We start from the raw sequence: 14,577 nt of genomic DNA on the forward strand, positions 1-14,577 counted from the left end.
ATTCACGGGATGTGGGCGTCGCTGTCAACGGCCAGAATGTATTGCTCGGCGCGAGTCGCACTGGAGAAGGTGGGGGTGAGCCGCCTTCTTGAACTCCGTGCGGTGAAGGTACTCCCACAATGCTGTTAGGCAGTGAGTTCCAGGATTTTGACCCAGCGACGATGAAGGAACAATTGTAGGAAAATTCATCGATAGCGAAGGATGATTCTCAGCACCTTGAGCTTTTGAAAAGCAGCAAATTGTCATTTAATTCAAATGAGAGCATCAAACAACGAGAGACTTTCCGATTTGAAGAAGGTCAAGGAACCCAAAAGCAGTGACATCACCGAGATGATCTCCCAAACCTGCCGGTTTTCCATAGCTCTGATTGGCTCTGGGTCTCCCCCCCCTCCTCCCCCACACACCCTCTCCTTTGTTAATTGGTGCCTGGATTCAGGAAAGATTCCTGATTGGCTCTCAGGGATTGTCAATCGTCATTGGTGATGTCATTCCTTGTTTGATTGCAGGCTGTCCCAGTAGTATAAATACAAGAGCTTGAGTTAGAAAGGGTTAGTTTTTGAACTTTCTAGGTGCTAGTGAGCAGTAATAATATAACAGGAAATAGTGAAGATGGCCTCCCAAGTACGTCAGAACTACCACAAGGACTGTGAGGATGCTGTCAACAAGCAAATTAACATGGAGCTCTATTCCTCCTATGTTTATCTTTCCATGGTGAGTCTTGTATTCCTTGTTGCTGTATTCTTAAAAGCTGTACATTCTGTAGTTCCATGAACTGGCTTTCAACTATATTTCTCTTGACTTCCTTACCTGGGGAAGCAATGTTTGAGCAGTGAGTACTTCAGGGTGAGCTTGTTGTGTTGATGGCCTGCTCCTTGTAGCAGCTGCACTCTGTTGAGCAGGTTTAATATATGGAACGAGCTCAGCTGCTGCCTGAGTTTGTAACAGAAGAGCACAAACCTGGTCAAGTGACTGTTGGTGCTTGTTGATATGAAACAAAGTTCAGTTTCAGTGGGGTGACTAGTGAGTGACATGATGGCAGGTCCTCACTAGCTTTCTTTTTAACTGGAAGTGAAGTTCTGGGAATCCTGGTGTTGAAGCCTTGTTCACTGTGCCTAGATCTCTTTGGCTACAAGGCACTTTGGGAGGTAGTCAATGAAGCCACCTGTTATGTGGGAAATGCAGCAGCCAATTTATGCACAGTAAGCTTGCACAAACAATGAGACTCATCAGATCATCTGTTTTGGTTGAGGGATAAATATTGGCCTGGGAATCTGGAGAGAACTCCCCTGTTCTCTGAAGTAGTGCCTTGAGATCTTTCACATCCACCTGAGGACAGACAGGGCCTCTGTTTAACATCTCATCTGAATGACAGGAAATAGAGGAGGGACTACTTATCCAGCAGTAGAGTTTAGTTTGACTGGTCATGAAATATAATCCTGAACTGTAGTTTATAGTTTTTATTTGTTGGTTGACTGTTTCATCCTGGTTCTTGGGAGGAGAAGCTGGCCAACATGTTCAGATTAGTGAAGTGAATTGCATTTTGCTAGTTAACCAATGGTATCTTCAGGATCAAGGGAGAAGCCAGGGACAGGGTACTTGTTTGGATGATCAGCCATGATCTCACTAAACGTTGGAACAGGCTCAAGGGGCCGAATGGCCTACTACTGCTCCTATCTTCTATGGTTCTATCTATTTTTGCAAGATTAAGAACTCACTAGCTAACTAGGGGTAAATATAATCTTGCATTGTATATGAAGATCTAGGTCTGATGAAGCTGTTTAAAATTCTCTCCACAGTCCTATTACTTTGACCGGGATAATGTTGCCCTGCGTCACTTTGCCGAGTTCCTCAAGGAGCAGTCACATGAGAAACACGAGGATGCTGAGAAATTGATGAAATTCCAGAATCGGCGTGGAGGCCGAATCATCTTGGAGGACATCAAGGTTGGATTCAATAAATGAGTGGCCTTCTGTTGGGATCCCCTTGTTTCCAATACTTTCTAAAGCAATTGGTTCCAATTTGATTCCATGGTTCTGGTGGCTTAATGCAGTAATTCTATATTCCTGTGACACATTGGTTCATGGTAACATGGAATTCTGGCTGCATTTCACCCCCTGTTTTCCTTGTGCTGTCTTGTGTATTTTTGTTTAATTCATTGTAAGTGAACTGTGACTTTCCCCTTCAGAAACCAGAGCAGGATGAGTGGAGCAATGGTCTGGAGGCGATGCAGAGAGCTCTACAGATGGAGAAGAATGTCAACCAGAGTCTGCTGGATCTGCACAAACTCTCCACTGGGCACACCGACCCTCATGTAAGTTCTTAATGTGGGTTTTTGGGTGTGTTGGAGGTGGTGGAACCTTGCTGTCCTTGAGCCTATTCAATATTCCCCATGCCCAATTGCTTTGTGTTGGTGTCTCTCTCCTGGGTCCTTAAGTGGGTTGGGGAGAGGACTGGACAGTTGGCCTAATGTGGACATTGAGAATAAAGCTGTTGGTGTTCTTAGCATCTATTGTACAGGAATTACTGGTTCATTGGAGCAAATTTACATCATCTCAATTACACCACTTGACTATCCTCCAGTCCAAGAGGATTAAAATCCCAACTCTAGGGTGGGGGGAGTGGTTGGGGGGGAGATCATGTTCCTTGATATCTGCTACTGGCCATAACTAGTTTCACCTTTTTTGTTTCTTTCTTTCAGTTGTGTGACTTCCTGGAGACCCACTACTTGGATGAGCAAGTGAAGATGATCAAGAAGCTTGGAGATCACATCACCAACTTGAAGAGACTGGGAGCCCCTGAGAATGGCATGGGAGAGTACCTGTTTGACAAGCACAGCCTGGGGGAGAGTGACTGAAGCTTATTGTGTTCAGTACTTGTGTTTATATAATTGTGGGGGAGACCCTGTCCTTCAGGGATGGGTTGTGTGACTTTGTACAAACAGCTGTGAGACTGTCACTAACTATAAATAAACTGTTCAACATTGGACTGGATTTTGTCTCCTTGTAAATTTGAGTGGTTGCTTATTTTCTGATTAACATTTGGTTGTCTTCAGACAAGAGCTACACTGGGCTGTGTTTACACAGAATGCGAGAGGTTGCAGCCCCTCTTTCATTATTTGAATTGACTGCTCAATTTTTGGCTGCACTTCAGTCCCACGCTCTTGATCTTCGGTCACCCGGTGCGGAGGGAGCAGGCAGATTGGAGCACCTCCTCGTAGGACTGTTCCTGGGCCTTCCCAAAAAGGCCATTAACTGGTCCAAGCAGCGGGCGGTCGAGGGAGTTCTTCGGCTCACCTGCCTTCCTCTCTTCTGTGGCCATGTTTGTGCCCGGTTCTCCCTGGAGATGGAGCACGCGGTGTCTGCCAGCGCGCTCGAGCCCTTCCATGACCGGTAGGGACTGGAGTGCATCATCACGCCCAACAACCAAATTTTAATTAAGTTTCATTTGATGTTTTAAGTTGCAGACAATTTGTTTAAACACCCAATCTAGTCTAGCGGCATTGTCCTAATTCAAATCGGAGTTCCAACTGGCCTTTATGCGATTCCTTTCTTGAAGAAAATTTGTGGGGGGGGAGATGAATACTCTCTTCATGGAGTCCCATTGGCCTAGAACCACACTGGACTAGGTTCCAACTGCCAAAGCTGCCACTTCTAAGCCTAATGGAGAGTTGGAGAATAGAGCAAGGTAACTGCAGGATAACCAATTAGAGACTTGGTCACAGTGTTAGAGCTTTGAGTTTTGACCTACCTTGGGTGAAAATCCAAGGTTATTCTCAACATGCCTGTATCATATGAACACGTGTCAGTCCACCAGTCCCACTTTTCCTTACTTCATCTTTAATTCAATAGTATTCCACCTTTGATGCACTTTCTTAGCCTGTTCTTTGCTGTTGATCCCACAGTGTTTTGATCCTAGCGGGAGCACGAGGTATCCACAGAATCCCAGCACTGTCCTTCCCTCGCCAGATTTAGGGAAACGCCAGTAACTCTCATCTCAATGATTTACTGGACTTCCTGTTCCACCAGAGAAGATTCAACAGTCTCCTCGCCTCTTTGCATTTGTACTTTCCTCCTGGACAGTCAAACATCGAGAGATTAATCACTGAAACAAGTCTATACCAGATAGTCTCTTCTCACAAGTGGGACAATATCTACACAACCAGCACTACACACAGTGATTGCCAGCAACTGGGTCCAGACAGCAGGGGGTCGTTCGGCCCGACTGCCTGTCTCTTGTTCGTGCCCGGGTGGCCCTGGAGATGGAGCACGTAGTGTCCCCGGCACGCTTGAGGCCTCCTGCGACCAGTGGGCGCCGCGGGGACTGGAGTGCATCGTCACCCCCCCCCCCCCCCCGGCAACCAAATTTCAATTTAATTTGTTAAGTTTCACTTATTGTTTTGAGTTTAGTTACAGTCTGTTTGTTTATGGGTTGCTCAAAAAGAGTACACCCAGTGATTGCCTCTCTCTTCCTGCAATCCCCCCAATCCCGTCAGCTTAACTCAAACATCCTTTCCCCGGCGGATAGACCAGACTTACCCCAGTACATGTCAAATACATGGAATGTACTCGTGCAAAAGGTAATATTTAAAACATTACAAAAACACACATACGCAGTTAACCATCATTTAAAGCTGGCATGAATCTAATAATGGGGGTGAGGCGGACCTACAAATACAAAGGGATCGGGATAGGTGGGTGGAAAATGGCATATAATGTGGGAAAATACAAAAGAATGAGACTAGGGAAAAGAAAGACTTGAATTTCTAAAGCGCCTTTCACGACCACCGGATGTTTCAAAGCACTTGACAGCCCATGAAGTACTTTTTGAAGTGTAGTCACTGTTGTAATGTAGGAAGCATAGCAGCCAATTTGCACACAGCAAGCTCCCACAAACAACAATGTGATAATGACTGGATCATCTGTTTTTGTTATGTTGGTTGAGGGACTAATATTAAAAGAAAGCACAATTTACACTTCATCTAGAGCCATCCTTTGTTTCTTAACCTGTCCCATTACCATCTCCCTTTGCCTTGAATATCTCTCAATGTCTCTTAATCTCTCCTGCCTTCCATCCTATCACAGACCGTCCCTTTTTTTCTTTCCTCCCTCCCCCCATTCCCAGCTTCTTCACTTGCTTAAGAATCTGTTCCATTTCCGGCTTTTTTCCAGTTCTGACGAAAGGTCATCAACCTGAAACGCTGACTCTGTTTCTCTCTTCACAGACGCTGCCTGACCTGCCGAGTGTCTCCGGCATTTTCTGTTTTTATTTGAGAGATAAATAGGACAACCCAGCCTATCCAATCTTTCCTCATAGCTAAAATTCTTCAGCCCAGGCAACATCCTCGTAAATCTCCTCTGTACCCTCTCTAGTGCAATCACATCCTTCCTGTAATGTGGTGACCAGGACTGCACGCAGTACTCTAGCTGCGGCCTAACCAGTGTTTTATACATTTCAAGCATAACCTCCCTGCTCTTATATTCTATGCCTCAGCTAATAAAGCAAGTATCCCGTATGCCTTCTTAACCACCTTATCTACCTGTCCAGCTAACTTCAGAGATCTGTGGACATGCACTCCAAGGTCCCTCTGATCTTCTGCACTTCTCAGTGTCCTACCATTTAACCCTTGCCTTGTTAGCCCTCCACAAATGCATGACCTCACACTTCTCCAGATTGAATTCCATTTGCCACTGTTCTGCCCACCTGACCAGTCCATTGATATCTTCCTGCAGTCTTCGGTTTTTTCATTATCAACCACACAGCCAATTTTTGTATCATCTGCAAACTTCTTAATCATACTTCCTACATTCAAGTCTAAATCATTGATATATACCACAAAAAGCAAAGGACCCATTACTGAGCCCTGCGGAACCCCACTGGAAACAGCCTTCCAGTCACGAAAACACCCTTCGACCATTACGCTTTGTTTCCTGCCTCTGAGCCAATTTTGGATCCAACTTGCCCCTTTGCCTTGGATCTCATGGGCTTTTACTTTTGTGACCAGTCTGCCTTGCAGGACCTTATCAAAAGCCTTGCTAAAATCCATATAGACTACAACAAACGCACTACTCTCATCGACCCTCCTTGTTACCTCCTCAAACAATTCAATGAAGTTAGTCAGACATGACCTTCCCTTAACATATCCATGCTGACTGTCCCTGATTAATCTGTGTCTTTCTAAATGAAGATTTATCCTGTCGCTCAGAAATGTTTCTGTAAAGTCTGTGGGTTGTATAGCGAAGTAATACACAGACTACAAGAGTAACTTAAACAGGACTTTACTATTCGAAGGTCAGGGCGAATCTGCCCAATAAATTCTGCCACAGCACTTATATACCGGTGTGGTCACCGTCGGTATTACAGTATACAGCAGCCAGGATAAAGTAGTGCCACACCTAAAACAGTTCTCTTAAAGGTGGACGGTTACATACAATAGTTCTCTTAAAGGTAGAACAGTTACATACACTACAATCCTCCCTTTTTAGCTTACAACATACTTATTCCCCATTAACATAACATCATAACATATCCAACTTCATGTTACAACAGTTCACAGAGGTAGTCTCTGCGGAAACAGTTCGCAGATTCAGTCTCTGCGGGAAACAGTTCACAGATTCAGTCTCTGATCTTCTTGACTCGGTCCGGACCACGCCTCCGTGGTGTAGTCGGGTCACCTTGCTAGAGGGACTCATCCCATAGTCCTTCCCTAGACTTAACAGCTTTACTTCCATCACTTCTGAACCAGCATTGCTGACTTTTTAAAACAAACAAAAAACAGTTGGATTGCCTTGGGAAATTTTCCTACTTTCCAACTGATTTGGCTCCGTTCGGGGGACCACGTGTGTGATCGGGTAGAGGTAATAATGGTTCAGATGGTTATCATCTTCTGCTTCGTCTTTTCCTTTTTTTGCTTCTTGGAGACTCTCGGGGCTCCGTTGTCAGCTGCCAGCTGTAACGCCACCATCTCCCTATGTTCCTTAGACTTTAAGTGATTCATCCTGATTTCGGCACTTTGGGAGTTCTCGGCACAAGCTGGGCAGACCAGGTCCTCGTAATATTCAGTGTCACTCAACAGATCATGGTAATATTCGGTGTCGTCCTGAGCTAGGCCCGCGAGAGGGTCTTCTATTTCCTCCTTACCCAGCTGGACGTTAGCCGACTTTTGTTCCAAATCCCGACATCTGTCCTGAAGAGACTTCATCATGCGTTCAGATTCATCCCGCTTTTTCTGGGCTTCCTGCAAGTCTTTTACTAATGACCTCATTTGTGATTTCAATACTTCAACTTCATTCGGAGATTGATTGATCGGACTATTCAATCCCTCTACTGAAGTAGCTGTTTCAGTATTCTGTTGTTCTACATTGCCGTGCGTCAGCGTACTTTTGGCATCCAAGGGCTGTTCTGCTGCAGACTTCTCAGTCTGGGTTGCCACCTCAGCTCTTCCAATGACTTTTGAGAGCTCCCTTCCCTTTGAAGATTGAGGCTCGTATTTAAGTTTTTCCCATTTTAGAGTTTTATCCCTCAGCATATGAATGAGTTGGCTGACTGTTAACTCTTCTGCCATCATCCCTTTTCCATTAACTACAGGGCTGTTTATAACCTTGCCCTGGACGAGTTGGCTGACTGTTAACTCTTCTGTCCTCATCCCTTTTCCATTAGCTGCAGGGCTGTTTAGAACCTTGTCCTGGGGCTCCTTTGCTGCTTCTACTTCGCCATCATCCGCAGCCCCCATCATTCGAATTTCCACAACTGAATCGTCCGGTGATGCTGCACCCAACTTCAGTACGAGCTCGGAAGTCATGTCGACCAACTCAGCTTTTTCTGCCTGCAACCTGCTAACCAGCGCCTTCAGTTGCGGCCCATCTTGTTCCACTGGATTGGAGCACGCCCCTTCAGAAGCCGAATCAGCTTTGATTCGTTTGGCCTCCTCGTGCAGACGGTTTGTGTGCTCCTGCTCCCTTTTCTTCCCCAGCTGCTTCTGTTGTCTTTCCAGATTCTCCCATTCGGTATCATAGAACTTTTTCATTGCTTTCATCTCTTGCTCGAGACGGCAATTCAATTGTTCTAATTGCTGTCGTAATCTGAAATAAGTTTGCGTTCGAGCTCGATGTTCCTCAGTAATATATATGTCTGTAACTTGAACAGACTCAGAATTCTCTGTCAAGCTATGTTGTTGTTGTTGTTCAGAGGAATTCTGTTCTGAAACTTTGTTCTCCTCTGGAGCATAAGCCTTTATGCCCACATTCGTTCTACCAACCTTCGTCAGCAAGTTCATTTTAGACTTGTCTTTCATGCTTGGGCTGGTCTTATCGTCATCCGTTTCAGAGTCTGAGCTGATTGTCTGCCCCGAGTCCTCACTCATTATTGCTTTGAGGTAGTGCCATTCCATGTCTATTTTCTTGATCCACTCCCGTCCTAGAAGTGGTGGTCCTCCCTCAGGTAGTACGTATAAGTCCATTCCGGGGTGTTCTTTGCCCCTGTCTCTCACCTTGACTCTTATCTTTCCCATGGGGTATACTTTATGCCCCGTGTATGTCTGCAATACGAACTTGGTATCTCTCAAGGGTATATGTGAGAATAGCCGGTTGTAATCCCTTCGATTTATGACTGATAGGGCTGATCCAGTGTCCAATTCCATTCTCACTTGGACTCCGGCTATTTTTAGCATGACCCAGATAGTTTGTAGGTCAGCTTCCTTACTCACATTATGAATTCTCAGACTACCCAGTTCCTGGCCGTTTGGGTCTGAATCCGAATTCTGTTCATCTGAACTCTTCTCAACCACCTTGTGTACTTTGTTGTACTTTTCCTGTGATGGCTTTTTTTTTGGTTGTTGGTCTTCTTCCCTGACCGGCATACTTTGTCTATGTGACCCAATTTGCCACATTTCCTACAGTCCTGGTTTTTAAACCAGCATTGGTTCTGGTCATGTGTTGTCTTCCCACAACGATAACATTTCGTTGCACCCGAAGTAATTTGATCCACACTGAGGACCGCTGCCTTCAGCTGCATTTCTGCAGTTCCTTTCGCTGCGGCTTCGCGTGATGCTGCAATAAGGACAGCCCTATCCAGTGTAAGGTCGTTCTCTTCGAGCAGTCGCTTTTGCGTTCCTTCCTTCGACAACCCGCACACGAACTTGTCTCGCAATGCCTCTGTCAGATTTCCTCCAAACTGGCAGTATTTCGCTAGCCTACGCAGTTCGACCAAGTATTCCGCGTTGCTTTCCTCTTTCCGTTGCGTTCTCGCATAAAATTTGAATCGTTCCACCAACATCAGCGGTGTGGGGTTCAAGTGATCCTTCAGAACAGCAACAATGTTATCGAAGGTTTGATCCGCCGGTTTAACTGGTGCGAGAAGATGTTTCAATAGCCCGTATGTCTTCGCCCCCATCGAGTTTAGCAAGGTTATAGCTTTATCATCATCCTCTATTTTATTGGCCTCACAATATATCTCAATGCGTTCTACATACGTGGCCCAATCTTCTACCTCAGAATCGTTGATGTTACCACGCTTAGGCATCTTCACCTCCCTGATAAACAACAACGAAATATTTCTTTAACTCTTTTTTTTTCCAAGATGGCGGTTTCCCCACGCTTATCTTCTTTCCCCGCCCCTTTCAAAATGGCGGTTCCCGCTTCTGTCTTTTTCTCCGCCTACTGGCGGCTTCCCGCGGTTTTCCACGCTTATCTTCTTTCCCCGCCCACTTTCAAGATGGCGGTTCCCGCTTTTCTTCCCCTGGCAGGAGGGGTAAGCTTTTCCCTCGGGCAACGGCCGCTGGCTTTCGGGGTTCGCAGCCTGCGCTTCGGCTTCAGCGCGTTCCCTTCTCTCGGCCGGGCAACCGGCTCTGGGTACAACCCGTTGACGGCGAACGGTCTCAGCCGCTGGCTGGATCTCGCTCAGTCTCCCTCGCTCGGGCTCTGTCTCTCCGGTGCTGGGTACAACCCGTTGACGGCGAACAGTTTCAGCCGCTGGGCTGGATCTCGCTCAGTCTTCCTCGGGCTCTGTCTCTCCCGCTCGCGCGGCTCTCGCTCGCTCTCTCTCGGGCTCTGTCTCTCCCGTTCGCGCGGCTCTCGCTCGGGCTCTGTCTCTCCCGCTCGCGCGGCTCTCAATCGCACCTCCCAGCCCTCTCGCAGTCCGGTGCTTCCCTCCCCGGCTGCGGCTGAGTTCTCCGCGATTTATTTATTTTATCTCTTCCCGCGCCTTACGATCCCGGTCGCAGCGCTTCGTGGCCTCGGTCACTGTCCGACCTTTTTCACCCAATCACTCCTCCCAGCCTCTCGCAGTCCGGTGCTTCCTCCCCGGCTGCGGCTGCGTTCTCCGCGGTTTATTTATTTTTATCTCTTCCCGCGCCTTACGATCCGGTCGCAGCGCTTCGTGGCCTCAGTCACTGTCTGGCCTTTTTCACCCCAATCGTGCCTCCCAGCTTCTCGCAGTCCGGTGCTTTCCTCCCCGGCTGTGGCTGAGTTCTCCGTGGCTTATATTTGTTTATATCTTCCCGCGCCTTACGATCCCGGTCGCTGCGCCTCGTGGTCGCGGTATTTGTCCGGCCTTTTTCGCCATCGCGGTCTAGTCGTCTCATGACGCTCCCCGGCCCGCTTGTACCGCGGCTTCTGCTCCATGCTGCCCCAGTCTCAGCGCCTCTGGGCCTGACTTCTGTCCGGCTCCTTTCCCCCTCGACCGTGGTCGAGTGCACCGCCCTTATCCTCCGTTTATTTGTTTCTATTTTCCCTTTACTCACAGTCACCATGGCCGACTTGCTTCTCGTGTTGATCGGCTCACTCACCACCGTGGCAGAAGGGACAATCCGTGCCTGTTGCTGATGGAAGACTTCGTGTTTGAAATCTTCCTCCTTTCTTGGTCTGCAGACTCGAGTTTTCTCTCAGCAAAACGACGAGGGCGGGTGCCTCTTCTCGATGCTCGTTTACTTCTTCAGAAGTATTGTTGCCGCAGGGTAAGATCGAACTCGTCGCCACTGTAAAGTCTGTGGGTTGTATAGCGAAGTAATACACAGACTACAAGAGTAACTTAAACAGGACTTTACTATTCGAAGGTCAGGGCGAATCTTCCCAATAAGTTCTGCCACAGCACTTATATACCGGTGTGGTCACCGTCGGTATTGCAGTATACAGCAGCCAAGATAAAGTCGTGCCACACCTAAAATAGTTCTCTTAAAGGTAAACGGTTACATACAATAGTTCTCTTAAATGTAGAACAGTTACATACACTACAATCCTCCCTTTTTAGCTTACAAGATACTTATTTCCCATTAACCATATCATTAGAACATATATACAAATTATGTAAAACAGTTCACAGATTCAGTCTCTCTGGAGGTCTCCTGACTCTGTCCGGATAACGCCTCAGTGGCGTAGTAGTTTTCGGTGGGGTAGTAGGTTCTTCCGGCAAGGCCGATTCAGCTTGAAGGACAGTGTCCGGATCATCTGATTCCAGTATTACCAGATCGGAGGTAGGGGCTCTGGGTATCTCTGTTTCGACATTAGCCGTGTAAGGTTGTGGAGTAGGTTGGCTCTTTGTGGATGACCCTATGATCTGGTCAACATGACGCCTTATGATGCTGTCACCAATGTCCACTGTATACAGCAGCGGCCCTAGCCTTTTTACAATAGTTCCAGGCTGCCATTTCTCGGTACGGTAGTCCCGGGCCAAAACTTGTTGACCTGTCTGAAAAGATCTAGTTGGCCTTTCATTCAGGCCCTGGAATTGCCGGTTCTCTACGTCCCTTCTGACGTTTGGCTTAATCAAATCCAGCCGGCGTCTTAGCCTTCTATTGAAAAACATCATGGCGGGAGTTTGATTTGTGACCGCATGTGTTGCATTCCTGTACGCCAACAAGAAGTTATCTACCTTATGTTGTAAGTTGATGTTCTCATTACCCATGGCCTTTATGGCCTTCTTGACGGTCTGGACAAACCTTTCAGCTAAGCCATTGGTGGCGGGATGGTATAGGGCTGACGTGTAGTGCTTGACCCCATTGCTTTTTAAGAATTTCCTGAATTCTTCGGACACAAATTGTGGTCCATTATCAGAACAGACCTGTTCCGGCAGCCCATTCCTGGCAAACATGGTCCTTAATACTGTGATGGTTTTTTCCGTGGTGGTGGAGGACATCTTTATTACCTCCGGCCACTTGGAGTGTGCATCCACCGCTATTAGAAACATTGAGTCCATAAATGGACCAGCAAAGTCGATGTGTACCCTTTGCCAAGGAGATGAGGGCCACTCCCATGGATGCAGAGGAGCTTGTGGTGGCGCGTTTTGGACCTTCTGGCATCCTAGACAACTCTTGGTTATTTCCTCGATGTCTCCATCAATACCTGGCCACCACACAAATGCTCTTGCTAGGTTCTTCATTTTCACTCCACCCAGATGCCCCTCGTGAAGTTCCTTTAGCACCTTATGCTGAAGTTTGGGTGGAATCACCACTCTCGATCCACACATCAAGGTTCCTCGGCACACTGACAGCTGTTCTTTCCGTTGCGAAAATGCTGGCAGTGTTGGTTCGCCATGTGCTGGCCATCCCTCCACTGTTAGATCGTAGACCCGTGAGAGAGTCGGGTCATTTCTTGTTTCATTCTCGATCATCGAATTGGTTACTGGTAGACATTCTACTATGGATGAGTGGAACATCTCTACCGGGTCCATTGTAGCCGCCTCTTCTACTACCGGCAACGGTAGGCACGATAACCCATCAGCATTTCCATGCTGTTTGGAGCTTTTGTATTCAATGTCATATTGGTGTGCCGCAAGTAACACGGACCACCTCTGTAACCTTTGCGCTGTCATAGTGGAAACGGCCTTGTTAGGGTTGAATATGGACACCAACGGCTGGTGGTCTGTCAGTAATGTGAACTTCTTGCCCTGCAGGTAATGATTGAATTTCTTTACTCCCCACACAAGGCTGAGGGCCTCCCTGTCTATCTGAGCATAATTTCGCTCCGCGGAGGTCAACGATCGGGACGCAAATGCGACTGGCCTTTCCGAGCCATTTGGTAACTTGTGTGAAAGTACTGCTCCAATTCCATAAGGAGAAGCATCACAAGCTAGACGAAGAGGTAACGTTGGGTTGAAATGAGCCAACACTTCCTCAGAGGTAATCAACGCCTTTCTTCTGCGAAAGGCCTTTTTACAGTCCTCGCTCCACTTCCATGGCACTTCTTTCCGTAACAGAGCATTCAGCGGATGTAGCACAGTGGATAAATTTGGCAGAAACTTGTGATAATAATTAATCAACCCCAGAAACGATCTCAAATGTGAAACGTTTTCCGGAGCGGGGGCCTTCACGACAGCTTCTATCTTGTCAGGCGACTTGTGCAGCCCCTCTTGGTCAATGACATGACCGCAGTACGAGATCCGTTTCTGGAAGAACTCACATTTCTGGCGATTAACTCGAAGGCCATATTCCTTCAACCTGGTGAGCACCAGTTTCAAATTTGTGAGGTGTTCCTCCTCGTCTTCTCCCGTAATCAGGATATCGTCCAAGTAACACTGTGTGCTTGGAACACCTTGTAAGACCTGCTCCATTGCCCTCTGCCAAATTGCTGGAGCCGAAGCTACTCCAAAAACCAGTCTATTATAACGATACAAGCCTCTGTGCGTGTTGATTGTGAGATACTGGCGCGACTCTTCCTCGACTTCCATTTGTAAGTATGCCTGTGCCAGGTCTATCTTGGTGAAGTGTTGCCCGCCAGACAATGAAGCAAAGATATCCTCAATCCGCGGAAGCGGGTATTGTACCGTGTGAAGCACCGGATTAACTGTGATCTTGAAATCTCCGCAGATGCGGACCTTCCCCAGTCCCCCTGGCTTGTTACTTGATGAAGACTTCATGACGGGAACAATGGGCGTGGCCCACTCACTCCAGTCCACCTTAGACAGTACCCCTGAATGTTCAAGCTCTTCCAGTTCTGCCTCCACAGCAGGTCGTATCGCGTAAGGTACTGATCTGGCTTTGAAAAATTTTGGGCTTGCATGTTCTGCAATCTTGATTTTTGCTTTAATTCCTCTCAGTGTTCCCAGTCCTTGCTGGAATACCTCTTTAGCTTCGTCCAATATTCTGGACAACCGTTCAGGTTTGACCTCTTCCTTCCCAGAATCTACCGTCATTGTGTTTAGTGAATGCCAGTCTATCTTTATTTTCCTGATCCACTCCCGTCCCAGAAGTGGTGGACCTCCCTCGGGCAGCACATACAAGTCCATCCTTCGGTGATCTTTGTCTTTGTATCTCACCTTGACTTCTATCTTCCCGATGGGGTATACTTTGTGCCCCGTGCATGTCTGCAATACTATCTCCGTATCCCGTAGGGGAATATGTTTGAATAACTTTTTGTAATCATGCTTATTCATGACCGTCAACGCCGATCCGGTGTCCACTTCCATCTTCACTTGGACTTTTGCAATCTGTAGTGTGATCCAGATAGTTTGTCGGTCAGTTTCTTTACTCACATTATGAATCCTCAGACTACCCAATGCCTTGCTGTTGGAGTCTGAGTCCGAATTCTGTTCCTCTGGACTCTTCCCAGTCACCTCATGTACCTTTCTGTACTTCTTGTGCGGTGACTT

General features: G+C 47.2%; 1 protein-coding gene across 1 annotated transcript; it reads left to right on the forward strand.

Moving 5' to 3' along the window:
- Positions 1 to 589: 589 nt before the first annotated feature.
- On the forward strand, positions 590 to 2,990 carry LOC147110861 (ferritin heavy chain, oocyte isoform-like). The gene is made up of 4 exons (XM_086002279.1): positions 590 to 711; positions 1,797 to 1,943; positions 2,186 to 2,311; positions 2,699 to 2,990. The coding sequence occupies exons 1-4, from the start codon at positions 610 to 612 to the stop codon at positions 2,852 to 2,854; spliced, it is 531 nt and encodes a 176-aa protein (XP_085858405.1). The 5' UTR covers positions 590 to 609; the 3' UTR covers positions 2,855 to 2,990.
- Positions 2,991 to 14,577: the final 11,587 nt, after the last annotated feature.

The sequence above is a fragment of the Somniosus microcephalus genome, chromosome 11 (genome assembly GCF_052327205.1).
Source record: "Somniosus microcephalus isolate GS21.2 chromosome 11, FLI_Smic_1.0, whole genome shotgun sequence".
NCBI lineage: Eukaryota > Metazoa > Chordata > Chondrichthyes > Squaliformes > Somniosidae > Somniosus > Somniosus microcephalus.